Source organism: Platalea leucorodia, assembly GCF_965183815.1.
Source record: "Platalea leucorodia genome assembly, chromosome: 1".
In the NCBI taxonomy this organism is placed as follows: Eukaryota; Metazoa; Chordata; class Aves; order Pelecaniformes; family Threskiornithidae; genus Platalea; species Platalea leucorodia.
This window is the reverse complement of record NC_138823.1, coordinates 9,354,778-9,365,735: the sequence shown is the minus strand read 5'-3', so window position 1 is coordinate 9,365,735 and position 10,958 is coordinate 9,354,778. Positions and strand designations below refer to the sequence as shown.

General features: G+C 38.2%; 1 protein-coding gene across 1 annotated transcript; it reads right to left on the bottom strand.

Annotated features, from left to right (window-relative positions):
• Positions 1 to 1,091: 1,091 nt before the first annotated feature.
• On the bottom strand, positions 1,092 to 8,976 carry TMEM71 (transmembrane protein 71; the record flags this gene model as incomplete). The annotated part of the gene is made up of 9 exons (XM_082315687.1): positions 1,092 to 1,168; positions 1,352 to 1,401; positions 1,915 to 1,990; positions 2,543 to 2,722; positions 3,234 to 3,403; positions 4,220 to 4,432; positions 5,507 to 5,564; positions 7,090 to 7,186; positions 8,764 to 8,976. The coding sequence occupies 9 exons, from the start codon at positions 8,974 to 8,976 to the stop codon at positions 1,092 to 1,094; spliced, it is 1,134 nt and encodes a 377-aa protein (XP_082171813.1).
• Positions 8,977 to 10,958: the final 1,982 nt, after the last annotated feature.

Genomic DNA, 10,958 nt, shown 5'->3' with positions numbered 1-10,958 from the left:
ATAGTAACGAAGTGTAACATACCATCCTTGGGTATCCGAGGTATTGTGCTAAGACCCTTGGATGCTCAGAACATGAGACTATCATTGCAGTGTGGCTCTCCAGGTTGTGCCTTCTTGTTTCTGACTTCCAATAAACTCAAATGCTAAGAGGTCTGCCAGATTGTCTTGTTGCCCTTGGGATACACTGAACTCCTGAACCCTGATGCAGTTTCAGAAATGAACAATATCCTTGTTGACCACATAAAAATTCAGATAAGCCCAAATGTTTTTAGTCTTAGCGGCATTTTAGATTTTACATACAGAAGAATTTTCTGCTGCATAAAAAGTGAAAGAATGGTAATTCATAAATCCAACACATACATACATGTTTGCAGCATGTAGGCCTATGTATGAGCTTGCTCCAAAGATATAATTCAGACCTTCTAAATATGTAGGTCTTTTTCTCCAGAAGGATTTAGAAGCTAGAGCTCTGCGCAAAACTTTAAAATAAAGCAGTCTGAAACAGCAACATCAGCACCTTTATTCAACTGATCAGACTGATTTAATACTCCTTTCTAAGACATTTATCAGACTACAGTGTAAGACAAAGGCAAAGCTCTGTCCTGAACCTAATGTTGAATTGGGTTAGTGGGGCCAAGTCCTATCAATTCTGTAATCCCTAGAAGGTGGTGATGAGGCTAGGATCATAGTTAGCTGGTTTTATTTTTTCCAGTTAAAAAAAAGGCTCGGTTCGGTGGCTTGGGAGTGGACCTCAGTGCAAGGCTTGAAAGCACAACTCCAGATTCATAATAAGTTACTATCTTTGGTCTGGCTCTGCATCTTCATGTTATGGCATGTTAGGTTTATCTTCCTTTTCTGCTAGCAAATAGGTGTTGCAACATTTATTGCACATTATGAAAAGGCAGTTTTTGAAAATAAACAGAAAGTTTATATGAATACAAATCAGTAACAGGAAAAGCCAAATCCTCCATCGTTAACTTCAGATCATGCCTTCTATCTTTTAACATGAAAACAACAGAAGGAATCTCTCCTTCCTTTTCTTAATATTAAATTTCTAAATTCCTCTGTTCATCACACGACACTGGAGTCACTTACCAAAACTTAGTTGTTTTGAAAGATGCGTGAAGACTGAAGAAAGATGCCACAGCAGCATCTTGGGACAAAAGAACTGTGAAATTCAAATGCAAAATCCTGTAACTGACTGAAGGTTACATTCTGTCCCCATATGCCCACACATTGCTCTTATTAGCATCAATAAGAGCTGTGGATATACACCCAAGGATGGATTTTGGTCCTCAGACGTGACTTAGTAAAATCTTGTGTGTTGAATATAAAGAAAGTCTGTACTTACAAACTAAAATTATCAGCAACAAAGTGGCAGACAATCCTCCCAGAAAATATCTGAGAACATAACAATACCCACAAAGGTTAGAAAAAATCAAGGGATGCATATTGGGTTAATAGAGGTGAAGCCTGGGTCGGAGGAGGAGAGAAGGTTCTTCCAGATGAACCCTCTGATCTCTGGTAGGTGAACTGCAATTTGAAACTTTAAATTACTTAAGCTATTGAGGATAATCTCCTAGAAAGAAAGACCTCAGCATTCCCAGACTGAGAGAAACACTCATAGTGGTCACTTCGAAAGACGTAGATCCTTTCCGATTCTTCTCAGCCTTTTAAAACCCTTGTCCAAGCACACTTGACAAAGTAGTTTTCATATCTGCATACATATTTCTTATTTTTGTGCATATCTATATAGCTCAGATATTTGCCTGCATTGACTATTATGTGAAAATATATTTTCACAGTAAGATATATCTAACTTCTAAATGTGACCCTTAATTTATGTTTTATTCACTAGTAGAAATGGAGTAAATATTAATATCAGAAACAACAAATAAAAGAAATAAAAATTACCTTGTACACGTTGAAATGATTAAACACGTGATCAGAGCAACCATCTGAAAAAGGACATTTCGCACTGCCCTGGATTCTAAAACAAAAATCAGGAAAATAATTTTCATGAGTTTTCAGGAAAGTAAATATATGACAGGAGGTGTTTGCAAAGACTACCTTCAGCCTGTGAGGCCAGACTCTTCAGTTTCTTTTTAAGAGAATTTGCCTAGAGTGATTCAAAGCAGAAACCTAATTTTCATGCTCCGGGTGTCTCTCAGGAGTCTTTTTCCCCCACGACCATAAAGACACTGTGCCCTCCATGCTCTTTGAAAACAAGCCTTTCTGAATAATTGCCTGTTTCAGTTTTTGTTCCCATGCCTTTCCTCCATTTTCCCCTTCACTTCACTTTTTTCTTTTTCCATTTATCACTGAAAATAGGAGAGGAAAAGATGTGAGCAGGGAGGAGTAAACAAGTAAATACCAATTTTAGATTTTGTTATTTTTAATCAGTCATTTTAAATGTATGTTTCAGGAAATAAATTCTATTCTGCAAGGGGCCATATCAGTATTTTTAATGTGAGTATTTTCAATGTAAGTATTCTCAGTTCACTCTAAAAATGAGGCATATCAGAATAAGAATATAACATACCTGCATTGCTCAAAGTCTCTTCATTTGCATTTATCATAAATGGAGAGCAGGATTTTGAAGCACAAAATGGTTTCTCAGGCTGAAGAAACTCGTCGTCTTTGGTGAGAGAGGCTCCATCAGATGCTGGAGTTTGCCTTTGTGCCACATGGCTATTATATTCAGAAGAAAAGTCTGAATGACCTACAAAAAGTACATACGTAACTGAGATTGCACAAAAGAGCTTTGAGACTTTGTGTCAACAAATTTTGTGGGGGGAAGAATAATTACTTAATCACAGGGAGGTTTCCAAATTGTTAGAAGTAGGGAATTGTCAGGTTCTACGTATGCAGGAGAAAATAAGCAGAGTAAAGACAAAACTGCATAGACCGTAACACAAGGAAGTTATTAAAACAGCCAGGTGAAAGCAGACAGTGCCAGATATTAATGACACCAGCATAAACATCACTGGTGATGACTTCGGATTCAAATTCAGTCTAAAAACGCCTTTTTGGCACAAGGGTCTTTGTGGACTCATACTCTTCTTAATGCCAGGAGCTCAATTCACCACTTACAATTCTGTTGTTCCTCTGTCCTTTACCTGCACATCTTGGCAGACAACCCCTGCAAAACCTATAGAAAGAGATACCCAAGTCCCACTAAATATAGACTGCAATGTTGTAGCTCGATTACTTGGCACCTGGTCAGGGCTTACCAATATCACTCTGACTGGCTTCTAGTTTATTGCATCCATCAGGCCAAGGATCATCTACATGGGAGGAATCCATATTGCTGATGACGGTGCTGCTGAGCCATGAACTGGAGGCACGGAGATTGAACAAGCTGGCAAGAGAGCGACGGATTTTCTTCCTTCGCCTGAATACGCTAGAAAGAAAAGACACGTTGTCAAGGAATAGAGTTAATTATTCTTGTTGAGCAGGGACAGAGCTCTAGAGCTTGCAGGACTGACATGAAGGAACCAGGTCCTGGGCGCTGTTCCTAGCTCTGTTCTTGACCCCTGGGTACGTCACCAGGAACGACGCTGCACACTGCAATAATGTCAGGGAGTGTATTATCAGCATGGCAATATATCATGCATTGTGATACTGGATACTGTGATACCAAATGATACTACAGTTATCGGGCTCTGATACTACTGTGAGTGGTCTCATGCTACCTATGAGTTTCACCCTACCGTATCCCATTCGGTGAAGCCTGAATCCACTGTACTTCAACTTTTTTGAACTACATTTTATATACCTTCCTAAACTGATGTTCTTCTGAAATCAAGAGAGATTTTTCCCTGAGTAAGAATTCCAGGACCAGAACTTTTCTTTTTTTTTTTAATATATATGAATATACACACACACACACACTCACTTTTTTCTTATTCCTTATCATGGTAACACCCCATTGGCAAAAAGAGCCATAGCTCTCCTTTTCTTTATTGCACACAACTCCAATTACAGCACCAACTGTGTACTGAAGAGTTTTTTGGTAGTAAGATTAGACATGACTGAAAATCAAGTTATTTCAATCACTGCGCTCTCTAAACTAAATCAATTGAGATGTTCCCATTAAGAAGCAATGCTGATCTTATGCCAAGCAAAATGTAGACAGCCACACAGATACCTCCAGATAAATCCAGAGATGTGGAGGCAATTGCCAACATTGAGTAAAATCTGCATATAGTTCACTTACCGAACTAAATTCTCTTTATATGTAACGCTTGTCTGGGATGGTGTCAGTGTTATGTTGCCCTCTTCATCGGACAGAAAACTGTCTTCTGTCAAAATGTAATAACCATTAGAAAGCAGTCGAGGGCTGCGGCGACATGTGGAAAGGGAGCCTGTCAGAGGATTTGCAGAACAAAACTCATAGGCAGGGTCATCATCCAAAAAGGCACAAGCATAACTGAAAAGGAGAAATGAAACCCTCTAATTTAGTGAACGTCTAGACATTGCAAACCCATGATTTAAAAATAATGAATTTACATTACCAGCTGGTGGGCGCTGGTAATGACATAGATTTAAAATACGTGGGTATAATGATATTACTTCTGGACCTAGGGGGTTTCAGCCAGCTAGAGCGTGCCTCCATCACACTTTCCAGAGCTTCAGATTACAAGAGGGCTTCACGCCAGGTGGAGCATTTCATGAACGCATGGAGCCAGCTTGAACTGAGAAATGCATGGTGTATTTCTGTGGCAGTGCTCTTGGCCAAGGGGCCCGGCCAGATCTACCCCTACCTGGTGCTGTCAGAGGTATTCCAGTATTTTGCTACTCTGAGTTACTCAGAGTGCCGCAAGCCCGAGTGCCTTCGAACCAGGCAGGATTTATTTGCTTTTTATAACCCAGCCTTACTTAATGAAGACTTAAGGTGACATGACTTTTAATCCTCACAAATCCTAGAGTACCATACAGCTAGAACAACATGGGATAAAGTCTACACATGGTGATAACCTCATCCCGCACTGAAATATAATTGACTTTGAGATGAAATATAGCACAGAAAAATATATTATGTGGTATTTAAAACAGAAGGGAGTGGTGACAGAGATGAAAGAATCTAAATGTTGTAGACATTTAACTTGGCTCAAGTGAAACTGGATTTATGGTGAGTCCTTTCTCCTCAACACCTTTGAGTTCCAAGTGGCCATGCAATGACATCCATGGAAAGAAAGGAAGACACTGGATTGATTCAGTGGCCGACATGGGTTTCAGTAGCAGATTTAACTATCCCATATGGCATGTCACAGAGGGATACCATAATTTCAGTGGAGGGGAAAGGAGGTGGAACAGAGATACTCCAAAACCTTGTAATTGCAAAGCCAGTGCTTCCAATCTCCATAGCAGTACCTCTGAACTTCCATTTAAAGCAGTAATTAAATTAATATCAGCACTACAATTCTAAGTGGCTCCAAAGGGATGTTACAAAATCTCCAACAAAATAAAAATAAAATAAAACAGGTATAATTTTCATCAGTACCTTGGAAGAATACGTTGTGAGAGGCTGCGTCTATGTTCTCCATCAAATGCTGTTGAACCTGCAGAGGCAAAGGCCAAAGAAGAAGGAGTTGTTAGTATATCCACTGACTGCTCAAACAGTTGTCAAGTCTTCACTGACAGGTACCTTGTGCATATCAAAAAGATCATAAAAGAAGCTAAAAAAGAAACAGAAATTAAGGGAGAGATTAAAGGAGGTAAAACAGATGAAAGAATGGAGGAAAGACATAGTGTTTATAGGAAACTCATCTCAACCAGGACAACACAGAATCAGAGCCAACCATAATCAGATACTTGTACTCTACACAGCTTACAACATTGAGAGAAATGATTATGGACACAAATGCAGTAGCTATAGTAATTTTAATGGTGTTTTCCCAGAAATCTGCTTCATGCCAAAAACATACTTGTACTGGGAATAGATACAGAGCAGAATGGAAGGGCCACCATTACCATTACAATATATTTTTCAGTTGAAAATTGCAGACATGGCACAACAGGCATAGGGACAGCGACAGTGACAAAGATTTGACAATAATATTGTGGCAGGAGACTAAGAAAATAGGATTTGTCTGGATTACCATGGCTCAAGTCTGCAAAGTGCTGCCAGAGGTTCAGCATCTGACAGAATCAATCTTACACAATATGAGCAATGGCTCTCCATAGGGAGAATTTATATCTGTTATTACATGGAATGATAAAAGATAGGATCTTTCCCAATATAACCTTACATCTCCTATATCTTCAGAGCATCATGCTTATAACATTGTTAGTAAATGCCCGTCATTCACCTATTAAAGGAGATAGGTCTAAGAGAATTTTTTTTTAATATTCAGTTATGAGCTGAGGCAAAGACAGGACATGAAGGTCAGTGTTTCCACTTTGGTAATCTTGTTTATCCTCATTTGGAGCTCAGTTGTCAGTCACAGCCTGGATGTGAAGGCTGACTGAGTCTTGGGACCAGGCAGGGTCACCAAAGAATGGCAGTAAAACCTTCCAGGGTATTTCTTACAAATCAGTCCTATTACCCTACTCCCATACATAGTTTCTCCTCCACTTCAAAAAAAAAACCAAAAAAACAAAAAAACAACATTTCACTTTAGTGTGAGAAAATTATCCTCTAATCCTGGCAAAAACAACTTGAGGAGGAGACAAGTGGAAGAAACTTGTTGGAGGTACAAAGAGATCAGGTAGCATCGATCAGGTTGCTACACAGCAAGTTGTACAAAAAGCGAGATGGGTGGTGTGTTTCATAGACTGACATGTTGTAGACCTATTTTTTTCATATACAATTAGCTTCTGGAATAATTTATCTTATTTTAGGCAAAATTTTTCATTTTAATTTAAAATTTAATTTAAAATTTTTAATTGTGCAAAAATATTATAGTCGAAACCAAGAAATTCATCCGAACTCTAAAAGAAAATACAAGAAGAACTCGACAGGTGGTTTGTAGATCTGGATATAAACTAAAACCTGCAAAATCCCAAATCGTATCAGTCAAACAAAATCCCCTCCACAACAGATTTTTTTTTATCAAAAGCTCTGGTGAGCATGCACAAATTTACTTGCTCTTGATGCCGATACAACATGTGCCATTCCATACATCTTGAAAAGGACTGTTTCATACACCCTGGGATAAGAGGGTATATAGATATAGATTATCTGTAAAAGAGTTTAAAAAGAAACAGAAATATGTTTTATTTTGTCTTGTTTGAAAATTAGGATGTGTGATATAGTATCATCAATATCTATCATATTATTAGTTGTCATATATTCTTGCTTAGACAAAAGTTATTGATTCTAGAGAAAATTTGTTTGAAAAGGGATGCAGAAGTATACCTCAGCATCAATTATACCTACTACAACTCCTTAATAATCTGAGAGTGAAACTTTCCAGCAACTGAAACCCATAACACAGTTGTATTGCAAGTGATTTCCTCAGTTATGATAGTATAAAGTAGTAACCACTAAAAAAGTATGACTTTTTAAGAATAGTCGTTTACATATGGGTAGTGCTTTCATTAGAAAGTGTTGACACATCCTGATCAAAGTGGCAGAACAAACCACAGTCCTTCTGTTACTAATTTGAATTGTCTCATAAATTTGTAAGGTGTGTCTCTGCAGGACTGCTGTTCATCTGGCACCCTCTGCAGAAGTAAAATTTAACAAAAAATAGAGTATATATATTTTTTTTTGTAACAGAAAGTGAGAAATATACATATGCAAATATATTACCGGGGAGGCAATGACTTTCTCTCTTTTGAAGAACAGTTACTAAGCAGTTGTAATTTGCTTTCAAACTATTTTCAGTAATGATAATACCAAGCTTCTGTAATCAGTCATAAAACAGTCAGTCCAATGGATTTTTTTGCTACCCTTGATCATGAAAATTTTTGTCTCATGCGTTAATGAAGAGGGTTCCTGGAAATCATAATTTGATCAGTGCTGGAGAAAGCATGGAAACATCATGTTGTAGACAATGCTGCACAGTGTTTTGCTTTCATTTAATATTCAGTCCCCTTTGTGGGCTATTAATAGTGTGAGAAGCTATAGTAACAATATAAGCAAGCCAAAACAAAGCATCTCAACCACCACTGGACAATGAAGCAGTAGTATTATAGCTGTAATCCACAAAATTAGCATCAATACAGAACCTTTAAACTAAGACATGAGAAAAGGCCAACAGCTTTAAGAAATCTCACGAAAAGTGAATCCGAGGTGAATGTGGCAATATTTTATGTCAAGAATTCAAATAAAAGTTTAAGGCAAGAACCCCCTTGAATTTCAAAACCCAAAAGCCCATGTCATAATATCAACAAAAATCACTGTCTAAAACAGACAGTTTTAATTACCTTTCCCTCCAAAAATCAAATTAATCTTTAAGCCAATGATGCCCTCAATTGGTAGCCAGCAATCCTCTGTCCATGTTTACATTCTAAATATTTACATCAGTATGTACCAAAATATAGTGCTAACTATTAAAATAGCCGAAGCCCAAGCAACCAGTTTTATTCTGTTGTACCTACCAAACATAAGTGTCTACAAAGACAGTTTTATTTGTTCACACATAACAGTCATTTCTGAAGAGCAGTCTAGTCTTTTCTCCCTGCAGGTAATGATAATAACATTCCCAAAAATACAAAACTTCCTGAAGAGCAGTATAGAAATGAATCCAAAGCTTAGTTATTCCTCAGCTGAGAAATAGATTAAGAGATAAACACGTGTAAAATCTTCCAAACCTGGAAAGTCCATTTCACTATTAACACATGTATGCCAAAAAGTTTCTCATCATCAGCACGAGAGCCTCCGAGACGTGAAGTGGAGGGTGCTCTGTCTGCAGCTCCCTGGAAGAGATTGGCCCCGGCCCTTCGGAAAGGCAGCTCTATGAAGGCCCCTGTTTCCTTTTGAAAGCCGCCCGTGCAATCAGCGGCACAGAGGCAGAATGAGGTCATGCTTCCTGTAAAGTAGCCTCACACCAGAAGCATTCATTTTGAAGAGCAAACCGAAGATTAAGATTAGCCCGATGAACGCTCTTGCAGGCTGTTGCGAAAAAGAAGATACGCTATAAATAACGTTTTACTCCGATTGTGATAGGGACAACACAGACGGAACCTTTTCTCAGAAAGAAAAGTGACACAGATTTTTGTTTCGGCTTTACTTTTCTACCTCACTCAGAAGACTTTAAAGTGGTATATCCAAATCACTCCATTTGTTGAAATACTTGTGAGCCTGATGGGCTTTGATGTAGGAAAATGATCCAGCTACCAAAAAAAATCTGTGTATAGTAACAAGACACTTTGCAAAAGCACTATTATATGGAAGATGCATTTGGTGAGACTTCAGAGTTGTTTAAGTTTCATGGTCAAAAACATTATTGCAAACATGTACCATACAATGTTAAGATAAATTCCTTTGAAAGGAGAAAGGAATAAAGCCATTTATAAATATATTCATTGTTCCACTCTGGATGTTTCATACTAGGTAAGGTATCAATTCATCATACCTTAAAGCATACAAAAATAAAGTCAAATCCACGTGAGAGAAATGGAGCCTGAATAAGATGTCCTGGCAATCAAAATGATTTGGCTGTAGGACTATTACACACAAAAGTAATATAAATCATCTGCTTGACACTGAACAACTATACAACCTCAGGGAGCAAAACTTCATCTCCAGACATACAGGTAAAATATGCTAGTAGGTATCTCTCCTGATGTCTGTATGTATCACTGACAAAAAGGAAGCATAAATCTAGTAAAATATGATTGATTTGATGTAATGATATTTTTTTTCCCCTGGAGAAGGAAAAATACTTCCACTGATAACAAAGGAATGCAAAATTCTCACCTCACAGAAAAGGAAACGAAAATGGGAATTAGGCAATTAGGATGTTACAAAAGAGCTTCTGTTTGGGAGCTAATCTAAAATGAACATTTTAAGGTCCTTTTGCTCAAACATGAAAATGCAGGGCCATGTTTGTTCTTCGTATCACTTCTTTTAATTTAGTGGAATTATGCCAATGAGGAAATTTAGTCCAACACTATTTCCATGGATGCATGGGCTTCATCACAGTAGGATTTCCCAGGCCACCCTGTCTCTCTACAGGCAATGGACATAAATTCCCAATGGTCTTTAAAACTAGGTCACCTGCTGAGGAATTTCTATACATACATTGACTTACAGCACAGGTCACTTCTTGGGAGTATTTTTGGTTTCTTTTCATATTCTTCTCAACAGGAAGCAGTTAATTCTGAGCCTGGGCTGCTTTCTGTATAGCCTTTCTCAAAGACCAAGGACATTGGCCTTCCATGTTTGTCTATATAGTTAAAATACATTGTGTCTAGATCATATTTAGACTTAGAGGTGTTTTCTTTTTTAACCGCTACCATTCATAACTGAAACTCACTGTTCCACGAGCTTTTGATGCATAAACTTTGTGCATTAGTGAATATTTTATAGGTAGGTGCTAGCCTATAGTTTATATACAACTTTTTTTGTTACCTGTTACTCTTCAAACTGCCCACCCCACCCCAAGCCCCATCTCAACCGTCAGATTTCAAATTCTGGGAAATGAATACACCAACAAGCTTGCTGTGCAGTAGGTTTATGTCTGCTGCATACATTACAAGTTCAACCCACAAAAGGAAGGAAATGAGAAATTATAATACTAAATACCACATATCTACCTGCTCTTCTGCCAGGCTTACTCTACTTCTGACAACACTACAAATAAAGGAGAAAGCATATTGGCAGTGGAAAACGTATTGTGCTGGGTCTGGCAGTCCAAGAGGTGTGAGGCTGGGGCAGCTCCATGTCCCAGGTCCCACCAGCATCAAGTCTCAGCACGTATACCTGGCAAGCACACGCACACAGAGCAAACGCATACACCACATATACATACATATACAGCTGACAACACAGATAACAAAGACAG